The sequence below is a fragment of the Populus alba genome, chromosome 12 (assembly GCF_005239225.2).
Source record: "Populus alba chromosome 12, ASM523922v2, whole genome shotgun sequence".
NCBI classification, from domain to species: domain Eukaryota; kingdom Viridiplantae; phylum Streptophyta; class Magnoliopsida; order Malpighiales; family Salicaceae; genus Populus; species Populus alba.
Window position 1 is genome coordinate 9,124,961 of NC_133295.1, and position 20,706 is coordinate 9,145,666.

The 20,706-nt window shown below is 31.5% G+C and overlaps 2 protein-coding genes, 1 non-coding gene and 1 pseudogene across 3 annotated transcripts; 1 reads left to right on the forward strand and 3 right to left on the reverse strand.

The window, feature by feature from the left end:
- Nucleotides 1–2,126: 2,126 nt before the first annotated feature.
- On the forward strand, nt 2,127–3,708 carry LOC118028987 (uncharacterized). Its single transcript, XR_012171328.1, has 2 exons — nt 2,127–2,327; nt 3,138–3,708. It is a non-coding gene; the product is annotated as an uncharacterized protein (transcript).
- Nucleotides 3,709–8,453: 4,745 nt separating this feature from the next.
- Nucleotides 8,454–11,032, reverse strand: LOC118028986 (mitochondrial outer membrane protein porin of 36 kDa). Its single transcript, XM_035032743.2, has 5 exons — nt 10,415–11,032; nt 10,210–10,296; nt 9,515–9,576; nt 9,081–9,322; nt 8,454–9,004 (listed from the first exon to the last, which is right to left on the reverse strand). Exons 1-5 carry the CDS (start codon nt 10,461–10,463, stop codon nt 8,695–8,697), a joined length of 750 nt encoding a protein of 249 aa, XP_034888634.1. The 5' UTR covers nt 10,464–11,032; the 3' UTR covers nt 8,454–8,694.
- A 147-nt stretch (nt 11,033–11,179) lies between these two features.
- Nucleotides 11,180–12,000, reverse strand: LOC140956231 (peroxiredoxin-2E, chloroplastic-like; annotated as a pseudogene).
- Nucleotides 12,001–16,129: 4,129 nt separating this feature from the next.
- Nucleotides 16,130–18,906, reverse strand: LOC118028985 (hypersensitive-induced reaction 1 protein). Its single transcript, XM_035032742.2, has 6 exons — nt 18,750–18,906; nt 18,019–18,212; nt 17,569–17,689; nt 17,358–17,449; nt 17,131–17,227; nt 16,130–16,687 (listed from the first exon to the last, which is right to left on the reverse strand). The coding sequence occupies exons 2-6, from the start codon at nt 18,205–18,207 to the stop codon at nt 16,329–16,331; spliced, it is 858 nt and encodes a 285-aa protein (XP_034888633.1). The 5' UTR covers nt 18,208–18,212; nt 18,750–18,906; the 3' UTR covers nt 16,130–16,328.
- Nucleotides 18,907–20,706: the final 1,800 nt, after the last annotated feature.

Genomic DNA, 20,706 nt, shown 5'->3' on the forward strand with positions numbered 1-20,706 from the left:
ATATGTTTCAATCTAACCTCAGTTGTAATCATAAAACTAAACACCCTCTTAATCACTTATCTTACATCATATCTTTCTTAATAATTATATTTATGTACCTCAAGTTTTTATTGGGCCTTAATCCATGTTAATATCCATTTGATTTTTTAAAAAAAAATTTCATGGAAAATAATTTAAGAAATGAAGTATTAGAAGGATCATGAATAAAAGCCGTGATTTACTATCATGTGAATAATAAGCATCTTAATATATATTTTAAATCGTTTAAGAACAAGTCCAAGCCTCAGCTTAGTTGGTTAAGTGCGAGAGACAACCTTGAGGTCACGTGTTTTAATGTTGGTTAATGCAACTTTTTTTAAAGTGCAACATATTCTTTTAAGAAAAAATTAATTTAAAATAAAATAAAATAAAGAATACCACACGCCCGGCCTAGCTTGACCCTTTGTTGTCTTTTTCTTTCTTTTTCTTTTTTTCTTCTTAAGTTTTTTTGTCACTTCAAATTTTTTTTATTAGATTCACCTGCTTTTTAATTTTAACATGATTTTTAAATACTATTATAAATTTTTATTTTATTTTTAATAATATTTTCTCAATTATTATGTATCTGATCTTAAAATAATATTATTAATAAAAAAATTATTCATGAAAATTTGATTGAATTTGTTTTATAATAATAAAAAATTTTAAATTGATTTGAACCTGATTTTATAACATTATTATTTTTTTTTTGCTTCTCATCGCATAATATATAAACATACTATTTTAAGATTGTTAACAATTATAAAATATTTCTTTTTGAAAATAAAATAGAAACAATTCCAATTAAAAATATTGTAATGATTAAGATAAACAAGAGACAAGTTAATAAGAATATTTATCTTGATAAAAAAACATGTCAAAATAATTATATTTTTAGATTTAATGACAATATATACCAAAAACTTTTCTAAGATTTATATATTTTTTTACGTTTAAAAATAATTATGATATGATCCATTGAAGCATATCATGTTCATATAAGCTAGTTAATCCTAAGAAACATCACACCTATATTCATTTTTTTTTTTTTGGTTTTAAAAAATGCCACAAGATTGGATATACAAATTTCCATGGTTGAACGGTTTTATCCCGCTCATCAAGATCCAATATACAAATAGAGAGGGAACATGATCAATAAGGAAAGAAGATTAAAACTTCTAGATTCAAAAAAGAAAAAAGAGTAGGAAAAAAAAAGAATGGAAATTACAAATCCAAAAGGAAAGAAACTATGTTAAATATATAATAAATCCACAGTGGGTGAGATAATAACTACAGTAGAAATAGTTAAATATTTAATAAATTAAAATAATACATCACTAAAAAATATTTTCATTCAGTATTTTTATATCCATCTCCTCCTATGAAATGAAACTATGTTTAAGTTTCTTTCACATTTTTATTCATCTTCCATCATTTGTTACTTGCTAAATAACACTTCAGAGAGGCAGGTTGTACGTAGAATATATATATATATATATATATATATATATATATATATATATATATATATATATATATATTAAAAGATAAGGAGGGGAGCATCTATATTTATTAAGGTGCTCAAGGTGATTCGACCTCTACACACACACACACACACACACACACACACACCCAATCTGCATTCAGTGACACGATGCAATGTCAGTCATATCACTTCTCAAAAAAAAAAAAAAAAAAGAAAGGGAAAAAAGGTCCAAATACATCTCGATTTTCCAACTTTGAAGAATTAATTCTGCATGGTTAAAATAACACAAGCATGCGTATTAAATAACAGCTTGAGTGCATTAATGTACACGTATTCCATGGGAAAGAAAAGGGTTTTGGACACAAGAAAAAGCAAAGAATAATCCTTTTCCGTCTTTGCAATAATTAAGAAACTCTACAGATTTAGAACCGCCGCCTGCACTTGAACTCCCCAACAGGAAAAGCTTGGAATAACAGATGAACAATCCCACAAGGAAAGCTGTGTATGAGTATGAACATAAAATAATAAACTTGGATTCACGACGTTTTTGCGTAGACATAAGGAAGAGGCCAAGTTCATTTTATATATATATATATACAGCAGCCCTGCGTTTATAAATTATCAAGCTATAGCTAGCTAGCCAACACTACTTCCGTCCGTTAGCTAGCCTGATCTTTTCTTGCAATGGCGAATATTGGAGGAGTGAGACCGGGAGGGATTGCAGAGAGAACACGCTCGCGTCACCACCTTGTTGAAGAGTACGTTCCTTCTTCGGCTTGGACGGAGGACCCGAATAGCCACTGTCTTCTCGTTCATCTTCCTGGTATATACTCTTATAATTATAATAATTCATGAAGACCGTTCATTCGTTTGATCATCATCATAATTTAATAATTTCTTCTTCTGTTTTAAAGTAATTAAGGCTCAATCTATGATTATGTTCATGCATGCCTTTACGTAATGCGTGATCCTAATCTGATTTTGCAGACCACTCATGACTCCAAGAAAAGATCAAATAATAAATTGGAGGATTTACCTCAAATTAACTTATTTTTTTTATATTTTAAATCAAATCTTGAATATTTGTATCATTTCTCAATCTATCTAGTAGATACTCTTATCCATCATATATATAAGATCAAATGTTAGCACCAACCTAATTTATAAAAAGAACTGATCAATTGTCATGCATGTTGTATTAAAATTCGATTATTTATTTATTTATTCAATAAATTAAGTGGGATTTGAGCTTTTCACATGAGAGTATTGATGTTAATTTTGATAGAAAAACATGACAAATGGATAGATTGAAGAATGGTGGCATACTCAAGAATATTTGGAAGAAATTACATTTCTAAGAACAAATGGAAGATTTAGTCTAAAATATAAAAAAGTTAAAATACAGTGTTATTATATAGACATTAAAGGTATCAAAAGTCATCTACCAAAATAATACTGCTAAGAGTGCTATATAATCAAATTATACGAGGTTATTTTATTAATTTTTCTTACAAAATTAATCAAATTGTATCACATAAATGCCTTTCTTTTTCTCTCGAAACACTAAACCACCATTTTAAAAACGGTTTCACTGATATATATATATATATATATATAAAATTTGTATTTGTAGATTTCAGAAAGGAAGAAGTGAAGCTTCAAGTAGATGACCCTGGGAAGTTAACGGTGAGCGGAGAGAGGCTGGTGAACAACAGCAAATGTATATATTTCGAGCAAACGTTCAAGCTTCCACAGAATTCAGATACTGATAACATCACTGGAAAACTTGATGGTGAGATTCTGTATGTAACTGTTCCAAAGCAAGAAGAAACGTCTGAAGAAACGTCCGAAGAAACGTCCGATGAGCCTGATCTAAACCAGCCTAACACTATCGGTGACCAAAAAAACAATAATGAAATATTATTAGAAGAGAAGGAAAGTAGTAGTAACAGCAGGGATTGTTACAGACTTGTTCCAAGGAAATATTGGGGACAGGAGGATGAGGCTACACCATTAGAAAGGGCTTCGAGTATGATAATGAAAAACAAGGGAATTTTGCTCGTGGCTGTTTTAGGGTTTTCACTTGGGGTTTTAGTTGGGTTTATATAAAGATATACACTTAGTAAAAATGATAAATATAAAATGTTTTAGGAGTTTTAAGTATTTCATTTGATAAATCTATAGTTGTTTAAGGTTTATGCAAAGATTATTTGAAGATTGGATTTTCTTTTCGGTGTTGAATATTTGATTTAAGGATGTGTTGTTGAATGACGAGTCATCCAAGTATCCGACATTTAACAGTAATCTACACGAACTAGCAATGAAAAATCTCTTAAACCCTTTTAGAAGAGAATGATTGCTATATCTTAGAGTGTTACTCTTTTTTTTTTTTTAAATGTTTTAGGTGTTAACGTATTGTATTTTTCTCACTTTTTTTTTTTTCCTTTCATAGGATATAAGAGACATAATATTCTATTTATAAGGAAACCTAAAAACCCTATAAATAAAAAAATATATATCAATTTGACCATTAAATAATATCACATATATTATTTAGGCTAATTTTAGAAATTTATTCAATTAAATCCTTACTTGATTGTTTTCAAGTCTAGAATTGTAAGACTCATGTATTAATTATATTCCAGTCCTTAATTTCTCAAATTTATATACAATCAAGTCACACTTAATTAATCATTTCATTTTAATTTATAACCAATAGTTCTTATGTGTGTGACAAATTAGGTTCCCTAATAAGTTAACCCAAATATAAATTATAATATTAAATAAAATAATATTAAATAAATTAAACAATTTAATATATTATCAATTTAATAATTGATTGATTTTATATTTGAAGATCAAGTGTACAATGTCTAATAACCTGTCATGATCTCTCAAATATTAGAAAAACTATAAATGACTTCACTTAACTTTTTAGTAACTAGTTTCTTGGTGTAATTATTATCCCTTCATCATGAATGTTCTGATTTAAATATTATAGCATTAAATATGTTTGCTTTATTAAATCATTTTAGTTCTTAACATTATAGTCATTGATTATTTGAGTAAGATTTTAAAACTCTTTTCAAAACTCATTCCACCATATCCAAGAATTTCACAATCAATACTATTTGAGAATAGAAGAATTTTTTTTTTTTTCTAATTTACACAGGGTGATGAATTCTCTCTTGATTATTCAAATACGTTTGATGTTACCCACTTTGACCCTATAAAAATCAAGAAAAGAAAAATGAAAAAATAAAAAAGAAAATCCAAAGTACAAGAGGATATATATGAAGAAAGACTAGAAGATTGACGAAGTTGGTGGTGAATGACCAAAATAACAAGTGAAAAAGCTGGAGGACCAAAATGTATAAATTGACAAAGTTGGCAACTTAATTCTGATTGACAAAGGGCCTTGTTGGTGAAAATATTTTTATTTAGGGTAAAAAAATATAAATTTGGATAAGTAAAGACTTAATAAGAATTTTAAAAGGCTTAATTAATCTTATTGAGGACTTGATTGCAAGGAAAATCAATTTTGGAGTCAATTTGGGTGTTAATTAAAACAAATTAAAGTTCGGGGACTTAATTGGTTTTTTAGGAGTTTTAATTGATGAATCAGAGGCTTAATTATAAGAATATTAAAGTTTGATAAGTAATTAAGAGCTTGATTGAATAAATCCAAAACTAAAAACCAAATTGAAAAGGATGCCTGATTGCAAGTGCTGAGATTGATCAAATTGGGGGCCAAATTGAAGAATTGAAAGTTTGATGGTCAATTAAGGATCCAATATGAAAATGGTGCTAAAATTTCAGGTTGATGATTGAGTTTGACATGAATGAAATTGCATGAAATTAAAAGTTTGAGAGGCAATTACAGGTGCAATTAAAAACAATTAAAAGAAAAGAGACTAAAATAAAATTTGTCAAATCCCAAATTAAAACCCTAATTTCTAGGGTTTAACTTAGACGATGTGTCATTTGACAATTGTTTAGCTTCTTCTATGACAGTTTTAGCTGATCGAGTATGCATCTTCAAGCGAATGAATATGGCGTCTCTGACCACCTCTAGAGCTATAATCACCATTATTCAACTAATAAACACTCCCTTTACAAACATAGCCAATCCTATCAAATGTTTACATCTCATTTTCTTCAATGAACTCAACAACATTTTGTCCCTAATAAGTCATTATTACATTTTCAAATTATCGGCTGATCAAGTTTGCACTTTTAAATGAATGAATGTGAAGTTACTTACCTCCAAATATAGCAAGAATAGATCCATTAGATTTGTTTTGGTGAAGTTGTAAAATTGATCAACTCAGTCGGCCTTAACTAATATACTTATTTTTGTAAAACCACTTAATGTTTTCATGTGCTAACACTTCAAAATTCCCAAAGGGTTCTTATCATGAGTCACAAAACTTTCATCTAAAATCAAAAGGTGATGGAGGCATGCCATTGTCAAAAAAAAAAAAAAAAAAAACATCACTTAGGTAGATTTGTTACAAAATTACCATTCCAAAACCATTGAAGGACAAAGGTTTTAGCTATTAACATTTGTCTAAAACCATATCTTTTTTATTAGAGGCTAAGCTTTGATCAATCTATGTTTGAAACTATCAAGAACACTAGGAAAACACTATAAATAACTCTTGGAAAATGAAGAAAAGAGAGAGGAAAAACATGGAGAAACATATAATGAAAAGATCTTGGTGTTAATGTTCAAAAGCCTCACATAGAAGGTATAATAAGTTTTGGAAGGAAAGAGAAGGAAAATAGCAGTCCATAGCCAACAAGCTTGAAGCAGGTATAAAACCATGTAATCAAGGGTGGAGTCAATGCTGCTTGCCTATTTATGCTTTTTTAATTTTTAAACCTCTTTTGATGTTGTTTGAGCTTATCTTGTATTTTTTGGTTTGATTTTGGTGTTGGAATAATCTGATGTTTTTTTGGTAGAGTTTGTTGTGTTTTTATTCTTATTTTAAGCATGTTTAGCAAACACACCTTTAAGTCCATTTTGACAATATTACATTTTCTTTGCAATTTACAATAAGATTGTAAAATTCCTTAAGGATCTTACCAATATTGTAATACTCCTAAAAATTTTAATTCCTAAAAATTAATGGTCAATATTATGGTATAAATGATGGACCTACCAGTAGGCTGTTATATAAGTATCATGAGTTGACTAGAAAATTCTTATAATTATTTTGGTTATTTATCAATTTTAATTGAGAGTATTTTTCATCACAATGTATAAATTGTAGAAAACACTTTCGCATTCTAGTATAAGTGAACCTTGTTAGGGCACCTACATAGATTATTCCAATAAGAATTTACATGGGTATACGAGCCCATAATAAATTTGAAACGCCAGATTTATTCATGAGCTTATCTATGTTCTAAGCCATACACAAACCATCGATTAGGAATCCATCACACTTTTAAACCACATCCAAACTATACAATACAAGTTACCTCAAGTAAGGTGTACTATGGGTGTTAATATCTTCCATAGCCACAATCAGTTTCTTAACTTGGAATTTCAGATAAGACCAGTCCACCCGGGTCTCCTAGTAACCCTGAATCAAACTACTAGGTGGTGACTTCCTTGATCTGATGCTGCAACGTGCGCGCACACGCATGCAACATAATAATGACTTCATCGAGGACCTTCTATTTTTTATAGTATTGGATTAGACTTTGTGTGTTTTATATAGCATGTGATTTAATTTTCACATTTGGCTTACTTCTTTTTTTTTTTTTTTTTTTTACTTATTTACACTTTAACATGTTTTATCCTACTCATGCATATACGTTGGATATACATGAATGTCTTCATGCATCACTAGTCTATTTGTGATATATCACTTTGGAATGCACATACATGGAAACTTTAGGTTAGGTGGGGAAGTTGTGATTTACCCTATGACTTTTGGTTAGGGTTTATGTTCATGAAATCATTTGACTTTTTGTTCAGTACTTTGATTGGTAGTATTTGATATACGTGCAATCCCACTATCTACTGAGCCCCTTATATTAATTTCATGAGGGTAATCATTGGGACAACAAAAGATCCCTTTGAGACTAGATAATGCCTAGCTCAATATCTCATATAAAAAGATATAGAACTTGTCTGTAGGATGTATGTTTCATAAATAAGCATTGTTGCTTTAAGACATGCTCATCCCTAAAAAACATCTTTAAGGGTTGATAAAATGGCCACCATTAAAGAGATGACCTTTATTGAATACAAGTTGGATTTTAAATCCTTACAGCTGTTATAAAGAGATTGCCTAAGACTGGATGATAGTAAATTACAACCAATTAGAAATGTGAGTTGCTCCAAAAATGACTTGGAAAAACTTATCTCAAATATGAAAAGCATCCACGAGGATAAGTTTTTGAAGAAATATAGGAAAATAGCAGAATACTTGTTTTAGAAATCTTCAGGTTTGTCTAATTTCCAAACCTCACTGGAATAATTAGTTTAGAGGTATCTGTAACTTTTGTTGCATATGAAAATACTTAAATGAATCCCATTACGACGATATTAATAGAAACTATCTTAATGCTCAACTATTATAGAAGGGTTGGCAAGGGATTAATGAGATGTTGTGAATAACTGTTGTATATATAGTTGATTAGCCATATAGAAACCAAGAAGCCAATATTTAATAACTTCTGGTGGTTTAGTAAAAATCTCGGGTTTTTTTTACTTCTTTGAAAACACTTGGGTCATCTTACTAGAAAAAAAATTACGTTGCTCGCGGCCTTTCGCACATAATATAGTAAACCAGGACAGTATGAGAAAGGAGTCTTGAAGCTTAAACAATTTGGCAGACATGTGCTTGTATGGAGAAGCTGTTTGTAGTGATTGAAGGAGGATCCTTTATAATTTATAATTTATATCTTCCCTCCATTTGATTCCAAGAAAAAGTCCAAACAAATGTTTTGAAATCTATAAAATGGCAAATATCTCATAGTAATGACATGTCATAACATTATAGGAATATCTGGGTGTCGCCTTTGCTTTCGCTTATTTATTTCATGTTACGCAGATCACATGACATATCGAAGTATGAAGTAGTTCAAGTAATCCATCTGCTTCTCACCCCCACTGGAGACTCTTGGAAATTCATCTTGTTAGCTAAGAAACAGACATGAACTTGTATGTAAATTCAGGCCCTGAGAGCCACAGAAAGTCCAATCTTCGAAATCTTGTTTGTGGCCCTGCAATCAACCTCTCCATTCATGGATATGAGGACTTTTTCCCACAATTCTAGCCGAATAAGTGTATTTATTTTGGCCTCTGTGTTTGCACGAGCCTTAATCAATGTAAATGGAAACAACGCGTGCTGCGCTCCAATTGTCAGTGTTGTTGACCCATTCAACAACGAGCTATGCTTCAATTCTGCTGCAATGGCAGTCCTGGTGAGAGGGTTCAATTCGCGATAACAGGAAGCTTTTAAAGTGTCGAGTTTATCATCCCTGCAGTATAAGAAATGTTTAGACAGCAAAAAGATAACTTCTTTTTGTTCCTCAATTTTGGCACAAGATTGCTCACAATGTCAAGGAGGTAATAAGGAAGGGACTGTTGAAGCTTAAACCGGCAGTGAATTGGTCAAATGTCTTTGTTGATATGTCAAAGCTAATGTCAGTCCCAAGGGAGAAGAGAGTGCTTCCAATCACACCAGAGAAATTTACAATTGGGTTATATCCATTTCCTTTGAAGGATCCTTGTTGATATGCCTTCACGCCAACGCCTGATGTAATCCCAAAATAGTTTTGCAGGAATCTCACTTCCACCTGTTATTGCAGTCACCATTGCCTTTAGAGGACATTAAACATGATGACTACTTCTCAGAGAGTCATGCTTTAATATGCTCCAAAATATGTCAGAAAATAGAGAAATAATTCGTTGTCAACAGTCTCAAGACGTTAACGACTGTAAATAGATGTTCAGAAGAGTAGCTAAAGGTGACTCAGCTTCTTACTTACGTTGCTAGAATCAGGAATTGTAAATCTGAAAACTGTTGTGAGTCCTGGCAAAATTTCTTGAGCTGCAAGAATCATGAAAATCAACAAGTTGACAATTATTAGATAATTAGCCCAATATTTTATTTTTCCAAATCCAACCTTGGATGGAAAACATGTTCAGATTCCAGGGTTGAACAAAAAGAAGACAGGCAGATCCGGTTATATGCATTCTTTCAAACTCATTTGAGCTACGAAATGCCCGTATGCTCTACCCATCTGGCTGCCTATACAGAGCAATGAAGCATATGCATTACACTATCGAATGCAGATCACTGAGGGGAGGGAAACCTATGACAACCGACTGTAAATGTGAAAACTATGAGATAATCTATCTGATGATCTCAAAGTTACAAAGGAACTTAATTATAATTAACCATATATAGATTAATCTCCATCAAAGTTCAAAAAATGCAGGAATATCAAACCTGAGAAGTCAGAAACTAGATGCGAGTGATGCAGGGTGTAGTTTCTACACTCTCAACACCATTTCTAATTACTCTGTTCCGCATTCATGCAAATTGAAGCAACAGGCACGCATAAGGTACACATCCAATTCTTCAGAAGACAGTAATGAAGGCACGAGACAATGCATGAAAAGTAAGGATGAAACTCATCATAATTGAAAATCTTAATGAAGAGGGAGACAGGTTAATTACTTTCACAGGAAAGATCGAAATTCCACTTGAAGCATTGGTAATTGAAGTATGTTGGTGGCTGCTGAGCATAATCTTTGTAGAGAACATCTGATTCAGAAGAACAAAAATGAAACAAGCAAAACACATATCGAGGGAAGTGAAGTTGTAATAGACAAACAAAGATGAGATTAAGAGGGTCAGAGCCGGAGGTGGTAATTAATCATACCTCTGGCTTTCTTGCCAATATCGAAGTATAAGCCAGGACACCCGCCCATTTGTTGTTAACAATCGAGGAATCTTAACATTCTCATTTAACCTGTTCTGTCGTTGGCAAGAAAAGAATATATTGAGAATGTCCAGAGAAAGCCAAAGGGGAAGTTTCCTCGTGTACTGATTGTCGCAACATTTAAAAAAAGTGAAATTTCCAAGAACCTCAAGTTCAAGTTCTGTCACAGGTGGCCTAATCGATTCGATTAATTCATTGACTTTTCACCAACTATTCTGTAAGGAAACAGATTATCTTACATGGACATGGTTAGAAACTTTACGCCCATGTATTAGCCCATTCTGCCCTAACCTTAATTGCCTAATGTCTTCTTCTCTAAAAATTTCAGTGAAGCAGCACATAGACAACCTCTTGATCACGACCGAGCACCAACAACTTCATATGAACACTTTCGTGTGATCCTCTCTCTAACAATCATCAAAATTTGCCTTCATCAATTCTGGCTTATTTAATTTGTTGTTCATCACAGGCGCAGAGGTGATTTCGTTAGCACCGTCCAATTGCATGGGATTTCATTGAGGGTGCTTGCTACATTTAAGCTGTTTTACTTCTAATAACTTCTAGCACATTTAGCAAGTTACAATAGATGGATCAAAGGAAACATATAACAACCCTTCTTGGAAATTATAATTAAATTGTGTAATAATTTAAATCCTCATTTTCATGCATAAAAAAAATCAACTAAAAAGTTTGGACAGTTTAACCAGAGAGGAACTCAAGTTAAAATTACAAAATTGCCGCTCAAGTTACATACCATAAATGAGAGAGGGAGAGAATAGAAGAAAAATCAAAAGAAAAAAAACTCTCCTACTCTTTAATAGACATAAAACCCTAACCACTAGTCTGCACCATACTCGCCCACTAAAAACACTAACTTCGGCAAAAACCTTTTAAATCATTACTTGATAAAAGACAAGAAGAAAACTCCTCCCCATTGTATAACAGAACACAAGGATTCAAGGTTTTTATAATTTATTAGCTGGAGAGGAACCCAAAATCAAAGTAAATTGAAAGCAAAAGAAAATTCAAAGAGCTTTAAGCATATCATCAGCTCCACTAAAAGTAAAAGCTCCTCCTTCCTGCAAATTAAAAACCTTAACAAACCCATCTTCATCAATAATACATACCTCCTTGACCTCACTCCTAGCCCAACTAGTTTGATCACTCAAATCCAACTCTCACCCAATTGCCTTTGTAAAATCCCCATTCCCATTAGACGAGAGCACACTCCATCATCATCTTTTATACCAAATTCTCCTTTCATGCTCTCATCACAAAACATCATTCACTAATATGCATGCGATTGTATCGACCCCTTTTGACTTTAGCTTTTCCAATTTCTCCACGAAGCTTGAAAGGTGTTTTTGAGACCATGTTGGGGTGAAGGCGCCTGGGATGACGAAGAGGATTGATTTTTTGTTGGATGCTAGAGAAGAGATTGTGGTGGTTTGGAGTTCTCTGTCGGAGTCGGAGAGGGTGGCTTTTAGGAGTTTGTTCCTGACAGAAATCGTGGTAAAGATTTGATATTAGTTTTTTTTTTTTTTTTTTTTTTATGTTAGGGTAGAAGTTAATATGTAAATTGAATCTCATCCAATTAAGAAAAAAACCAACATTGATGAAAAAAATTATTAACACCTAAAAAACGTGAAATTACACATTATTTTTAAATTTTTAAATCTTAAAAATTCCCAAATAACATCAATAAGCATCTTAATCACCCTTAACTTATATACTAATTCCTTATTGGTGCTTTAATTTGAGTACAAAAACTATGAAAGTGTTTAAAAAGCAAACAAATAAAAAGCAATGATATTAAAATTTGAAAGTAATTAAATTACTTCAAATTCATTGAATTATCAAATATGATTTTAAGTTTATTTCTTACGAGGGGTTTTTGTTATTTTTTATTACACCTAAAATTGAGTATTAGAACTTTTTCATCATATTAAAAACCCTAATCAAAGAGAACTTTTATCAAACATGCGGTGGACATCCCTCATTCTATTGATACAGTGATTGTATCCATTCATTCTCTTTAAGTTCAAATGTATCAATAATTTTCCATCAAACCCTTTTCTCTTCTTCCGTTACCTCTATTGAAACCTCCCCATTCTCTTCATCTTCTTACCATTCTCATCCCCTTGACCACTAGAAGAATCCTTTCCTTTTGTCATGGTAGCCAAGAGCCCTGGCACCAGCTTGAAAAGCCTCATTAATTAATTCTTCTCCATCGATACTTCAGCCTGTTACTTTGAAATATCTCTTCAAATAATATATGTAAAAAGAGATAAAATGTATATGCTGAAGAGGCCTTCTCATTATGTTGGTTACAAAAAAATTATAGAAAAACTCTATGAAATTATTTAGAAATTACATTGGACTACATGTTTTCCAAAGATATACAAAGAACCCAATCCATTTTCATTTGCTTCATGGGAATTATTTCTTCAACTTCCCTCTAAACTGACTTAATTCTAATCTTATTAGAAGGTGGGGGAGGAGATATAACTTGTTAAATAAAATGTTTAACAAATAAAAATGCAGCAAAAAGAAATGATATACTTCATCTCTAGCTTTGAGAACCAACATCCTCACTTTGCCAACTTTGAAAAGTGAGATTTATGATCCTGCTAGTACCATGAAGATACATGAGAAATACAGAGTGTGTACAAGTTCTATGAGTTTTCACTTCTGCAATGTGCTTTAATGCAAGGAAGCATTTATCAGACATCTGTATCTAAGGTTTTTACAACCTATGATTCATATCATATGAAAACCACTCATGTTTCCTACATTTTATTACTAACCATATACAAATTGAAATCTTTGAAAAAAAAAGAAAAATAAAAGTAAGAAATTAGTCAACAGATGAAAACAAAAAGACATGTAATTACACAGAGAGAGAGAGAGAGAGAGAGAGAGAGAGAGAGAGAGAGAAAGTAGCATAAGATAAAGAATGGAAGAGGTAGGATTAGAAAAGAGAGGAAATGAAAATTTGGGTGACCTTGTGTAATCGTCAGCCTAGTCCATTTTCTATGTTTTGCTTCGCTTGTCAAGCATCTCACCCTATTATATATAAGGATGATTTAGTAATTTCATATAATTTAAAAGTAATTTCATATAATTTAAAAATTCTCTTTAAATAAGGATGTAAAGTGTGATGGAAAAACGATCAAATCATAAATCAAATCATAGGAGGTTAAATGTAATTTTTTCATGATATTTTAATGAAATAACTTAACTTAAATCATAGACTTTATTAGAAATTAACTATACACCGAGATATAAAGAACTATTTATTCACTCATCACTTAAACATAATATAGTATTTATTCATTGTGCAGTGGCAATTTTTAAGTTTTGGATTGCTTTTAAGGGGTTTTCAATCTCAGTAAATTTCATTTACTAATCTCCATAATATTTACGTTTAAGGAACAATATTTCACCTGTTTGCATTTTGGCTCCTAGCAAGAGAGTTCTTTGACGTCTTTTCAAGCCATGATAATCACTAATCTTTTTTTCCATCCATTCAGGCTGAGGTGAGGAGTTTGTTGATAGTGGCCACGAGTTCTGATATGGCCGGAGTTTTGATACCGTCGAGAAAAAAAAAAACTTCTGAAAAGTATAATTCAATTCTTGAACTTGAGTTTTAGGTGTTGAAGAGAAAAAAATGTTTTTTAAAAAATTGAAATTAAGACTACTTATCTTGAAATAAAATTATTATTTTTTAATAACATTCAATAATAACATGTTTTTCAAATAAAATGCTAATATTAGTCTTTATTTTAAATATAATAATATCTGATGACTAACTTTTGTAATTAAAAAATAATTTCATGGATATTTAATAAAAAATAATTTTTTGTTAATTTTTGTACAATTTTTCTAAATTAAATTTTATTGTCATTTTTCCATACAATCTTATAAGAATTATTAAGCTATAACTTCTTTTTTTTTTAATTGAAACTTGTTCTAACAATTATAATAGAAAGTTTTTTTTTAGAAATCCATGCATAAATAAAAATTATTTATGCTTTCTAAAAAGTAAAATTTGTAGAAAGGAAAGGAAGAATTAATAAAATATAAAATTTCATGAAAAAGCATAAAATGAAAGGAAAAACAAATAGTTTAGTATATAATTTTTAAATTCAATCCGGAATCAATTCGTGGTAATTCTCAAATTACAAGTCTAGTTTGACTTATGTTAACTTAATTTAATTTTTTATTTTATAAAAAAAATTATTTTAATATAAATTTTTTAAAAAAATCAATAAATTTTGACTTAATTTCTTCCCTGATCAAGGCATGAATCAATCCAAAATTTCAACCATCAAGTCTCCACCTATTTTCATCAAAAGGCTGTTCTAGACCCCGAATTATCCAAATCATGTACAAACTTGCCGGTCACAATCGTTGCTGGGAGCTTCATATATACTATTCTTGTATAAAATATTATAAAATAGTTGAATGCCAAGAAAACTAATAAAACAAAAATACAGAATAGGAACTTTGCCACGTTGTTTCTAAAGTAGCTGAAGGTGGTAAACATACACATCAGCTTAATTCAATATCTTACCCTTTCCAGGAATTCAAGTTTTTCTTTCTTTCTTTTTCTTCCAGATATTAAGCATGGTGTGTTTAACGAATTAAGAAGCTGTTTTGGATTTTGATTTATTAAAATATGTATCTGTACACATCACTGAAGATCGGCCTCATAGCTCTGGTTAAAAAAATAGGGATTTCGTAGCTGTATTTTGGCCACTCTTGAGTGTTGGTGTAATCTTCACTCAACAGATTATGCCAAGCATACTTCTGCTGGCTGCACACTATTACAGCTTCTTTGTTAACAGCTATAGAATTTTCATGTATTTAAAGAGTTTCGTGTTTTAAAAATATTTTTGAAATAATTATTTTATTTTATTTTATTTTTTATATTTCCAGATAATTTTAATGTACTGATAAAAAATAAATTTTAAAAAATAAAAAAAATATTATTTTAATATATTTACAAGTAAAAAATATTTTTAAAAAAAACTGCTACTAATGAGCTATTATGACAAAAGAATCTATCTTTTAACACATGTACATGACTGCAAGACCTGATCAAGAAAATCTGTAAAGATACATGATTTGAGAAAACCTGATAATTAGGATGTTGTGGAAAAGATCGAACAAAATTTGCAGAAAGTCATCTCTAGAAACATAATGTCAGCAGATTCATCCTCATACTATAGAGATCAGTAGTCATGTTTAGGAAATGCAAACAAGATCAGGAGGAAAATCAAACTGGCAATCAGAACTGCACATTCTTCTCACCTTCAGACAGGAGCTGAAAATTAGGGCGAATTTTTAGTCGAGAAAGCAATGGGGACGATGAGAACTTGCCACAATAAGATCAAGAGAGAGTCGCCGCTCTTTTTTTTGTCCTTGCCCTGCTGCTCCCTGGCTAGTTTTACTTACTGATTTAAGACTTTTAAGGATCAACTGCCATTAACAAACCAAGGTGACAGAGACATGCAGCGAGCTAAACTCTGCAAGTAGAAAATCAGGAATACCAGCAATCATAGTTGGGGAAAAAAATATTACTAATTTAACCACAGCAGCACTTTTTCGTATGTACTATTTAATGCTTGCCTTCTACTGCATCCACTTGCACACTATAAAGCATCATTCAATTATCATTCACAAACTCCCACAATTGAGAGAATATCAGATTCATGCAAGTCTCACATGGAAAACAAAAAAAAAATCACTAAAACCCAGAATTCAACATGCGAAACCTTTACAGAAATATATAGCAAGCATAAGCTCCTCTCAAACACAAACCCTATAAAAGCTTTGAAAATCTGCACAGTTACTTGTGGCCCGAAGCCTGAAGAAGTCCATCTCGAATCTGAGTAGCAACATCGCGAATAGCACCAGGCCCATGAGGAATAAACACAGTAGAGGATTTTGAGGCAGCACCGATTTCCTTCATTGTGTCGAAGTACTGGGTGACCAGGACCATGTCCATGACATCCTTTGCAGAGGTCCCTGGCACATTCTCAGAGAAGCCCAACACGCTATCTCTCAAGCCATCCACAATTGCTTGTCGCTGGCGAGCAATACCCAGTCCAGAGAGATACTTTGATTCAGCCTCACCCTCAGCTCTCTTGATTTGTAGAATCTTCTCAGCCTCTGCCTTCTCATTAGCCGCCACTCTCAGTCTTGCAGCTGAGAAAGAGACAGGTTTATCAGGAAAAGCTGATGAGCGACACATGCAAAGATTCTGAAATCTCTCAACGTTGATATCACAGAAAAATCCAATCAGAAGAATCATGAAAGTGACTGGAGTTAATAGACATTATTCACTACAGGAGATGTTGAATTCACAAGGGTAGGATATCATCTGGACCAAAGAAATGCAGTGCAAGATTAATACCAAATACAAAACAAAAAAATGATGATGGGAAAATCTACATTGAAGGGGGCAATTTAGAAAGGGGGCAATTACAAGAACCAGTTGAACAAATCTCAACCTGGTGAAATGCACACTGTCTGTCTACAAATATAACTGTTCAACACCTGTAATTAAACTGTCCACCTATCCCAGTAACGGAAGTCATTAAAAGGGGTTCTGCACTAATCAACTCAGTGTTGAGATACCAATACATTACCTGCATTGATCTCATTCATTGCCCGCTTCACATGCTCATCTGGTTCTATATCAACAATGAGCGTTTGCACAATCTCATATCCATAAGCAGACATAGCCTGCAAGAAATTATTAGATGATGCCATTAGACCATTGGGGAAAATGCCAAAATTTGTGGAAGCTTGATCTCTAACTATGTATTCACTTTTCACAATATGACAAGGCCAAATACTTAATCTAGATGATTACCTTTCCAAGTTCATCTTCCACAGCTTTGGCTATCTCATTCTTCTGCTCAAACACATCATCGAGATTAAGTTTTGGGACACTGGCCCTTATTACTAAAGAGAAAAAACAAATATACAGGGAAGACCTGCTCAGCTTACAATGTGAAGAATAAATGAATCAGAAATCAAAGGTAACAAGAATAGCAAATATCCAACTGTACTGCACTTATTACCATCAAAAACATAAGCCTGGATTTGAGTCCTTGTGTTGGTTAGTTTGTAGAAAGCATCACTTGCCTTGTCTGCCAGGGCACGATATTGAATTGATGCAACAACATTGACAAAAACGTTGTCCTAAAAGTAAAAACAAAGATCAGTATATATCAGCTACCACTAGAGTGCCATGAATCATCCAAGTTGCAAGCACCCACATGTATAAAAACTAAATTACCATCCATTGTTGATAGCTGGACAGCTGTATATTGAAGGCAAAGTTAGACAAGAAAGGATACAAAGTGAAGCCAGTATAGATTTATATGCATACTCATGATTCACTAGGCTCATGCTGTAGATATGTCCTGCCCACTCTAAGGAAAAAGCATATTTATAAAAATAAAAAGGAAAGAAAAGGATAGAAAAGGACAGAGAGGGTTAACAGTGTTTTGAATAGTGAATAAACAGACCTTCGTCTTGGTCTCACATCGAACATCCAATTGCTGCAACCTCAGAGACAGATGGCCTGCGAGCTGGCTTCCAAGAAACCAAGGAAGGCAATGACATCCAGGATCAAGAACTGCTTCAAACTTTCCAAATGTCTCCTTTATAGCTACTGAGGACTGATCAACTTGCACGCAACAACACAGATTACCCATCTTCTCTGCACTCAAAGACATCTCGAAAGAACATATAAGCCAACCAAAAGGGATTTAAACAAGATAGGCAAAATTAATACAGATTTGATTACAGTCTATGTTATTATGCCTTTTCAGATTCAGAAAAACTGAAAATCGCACAGGAAATAGGAAACGTTAAAAAACAAAAGAAGCACAAACTGCGAAGAATCCTAATTTGGGTCTAAAAATTTAACAAAACCCATCTCAAAATTTCGGAAACATTTTGAGACATCTGAAGCATGACCAAGAAGGGAGAAAAACACAAATCTCAATCACCTCTGTTGTATTTTTTAGAGAAAGGGACTTAGAAATTAACAAGCAAACGAAATGGAGATTTAAGAGAGAGAATGATGTGAAACAAAGGACTTTCCATACTAAATTACAAGTTCACAGAATTTTTTTTAACAATAACGTCACCTTAGGATTAAGTATAGAATTTAAAGGAATTGAAATTCAGATACAACAACAACAACAACAACAATAATGAATTGAAATCGCAGGGAGAGAGATAAGAAATTTACCTGGCTTTAAGCAAAGGGAAAGGAAGCCGAAACAGAGCTGTTGACGAGCGACGTCTATTCTTGTTATTCTATTTCTATAGCACTGATCGGTCAACTTGTTTCTTAGACTGATTCGGATGTCAAAAATGTTAATGGAAAATGTAATTGCTTTAACTCGATTAACTAATTACTTAATTCATAATTAAATTAAAATTAAAGTTGACTTTTAAAAAAATTATTAATCTAAGTTAGTATACCTAACATGTAATCAAGACTTTAGATTTACCAATCTGATTTATCAACAATGTTCTATAGCATTTAGGAATATAAATTATTATTTTATTATCACTTTTCACTACCACTTTTTTTTGTATCATCTATTTGAATTAAATTATATGTTGAATTAAATTATATCGTCTAGTATATTTATGTAAATAAATTAAATTAATAATTTTGATTATTTTATTTTTTACTTTAAAATTTATTTTTATTATAGAAATCAAAATAACATGTTAGCAATGTTAGCTTGAAAGGTCCCCAGGAGGTGTAGCATGATGGTAAAGGGCTTGAGATCTGCACAGCAGGTCTCGAGTTCGAGTAAGGACGTGCACCTCTTGTAAGAGCTTGGGACAGCTGAGGTTTTATTCACTCACCTGGGCCCACAAAGTGCGCTTTCCAGGGGGTGGGGTTTCCTTGAATCAAAAAAAAAAAATGTTAGCTTGAAAGTCCCCAAGGGTTGTAACGTGATGGCAAAGGGCTTAAAATTTGCACAGCAGGTCTCGAGTTCAAGTCAGGGCGTGACCTCTTGTAAGAGCCTAGGACAACCGAGGTTTTACTCACTCACAAGGGCCCATAAAGTATGCTTTCCGGGGGGTGAGGTTTTCTCGAATCCAAAAAAAAAAAAAATGTTAGCTTGAAAATAAAACTAAATGATATATGATTTTTTTTATTGTTATTTTTTAATTTTGAATAAAGCATGAAATTATAAATGTTTTTTTATTGTTATGTTTTAATTTTAATATGCTATAAAATTAGACACCCTTTTCATTTTTTTTTTCCTTTTAAATTTGGTTTGTATTCTTTTCATTGCTATTTATTTTGTTTGTTATCATTTTTAGGCATTTTTTTTATATAATTTCATCCTCCATGAGTTTTTTTCATTTCAAATTTGATTTTTTTATTTTTATTATTATTATTATTATTATTATTATTATTATTATTATTTCTATCTTTATTTTCTTTAGCAAGTTTTTTAAATTAATTTTTTTTTCATGATTTCATCATTCAAAATTAAATTGATTGAGAATTAAACTTCTTGATTGAACCTGATTTAAGGATTTCATATGTTGCGAGGTTTAGAGATTAGACTAGTTTAGAAAGTTTGTTCGGGTTTGCTTGAGTTTTTTTTAACCTTTTTTTAGAGTTGTTTTTTTTTTTTTTTTTAGAGTTTTCCTTCTATGAGATTAATTTGAAGTTTATGACTAGAGTCACTAGTTTCAAAGGTTAACGTGTGTTGACTCTTTTTTTTTAATTGATTTATTTTAATTTCATCCTTTTACATTTAATTTATTTGAATTGATCTTCCTATTATTTTTTCCTTTCTTTTCGATTAGGTGTTCCCAATCTTATGCCCATAATCATAGGGTTTACAAGTTAACTCAATTTTTTTTTTTTTTTTTTTGCTATGAGGTTAGTCCCAGGTTCATGATCAAAGTCACTGGTTTTCAAAGGGTAAAATATATTGACTTTTTTTTAGTTTTTTTTTTTAAATTGAATTATTTCAATTTAATTGTTCAACATTTGATTTATTAAAAATTGATTTTCATACTTTTTTTTCATTTCCTTTCAATTTGGTTATACTATTTATTTATTTTTTTACAATTTCATCCTCTATGAGTTTCTTTTCCTATTTAATTTGATCCCAATTGTTTTTTTACTAGTTTTTTTTTCTTTGGAAAATGTTTTAAATTCATATTTC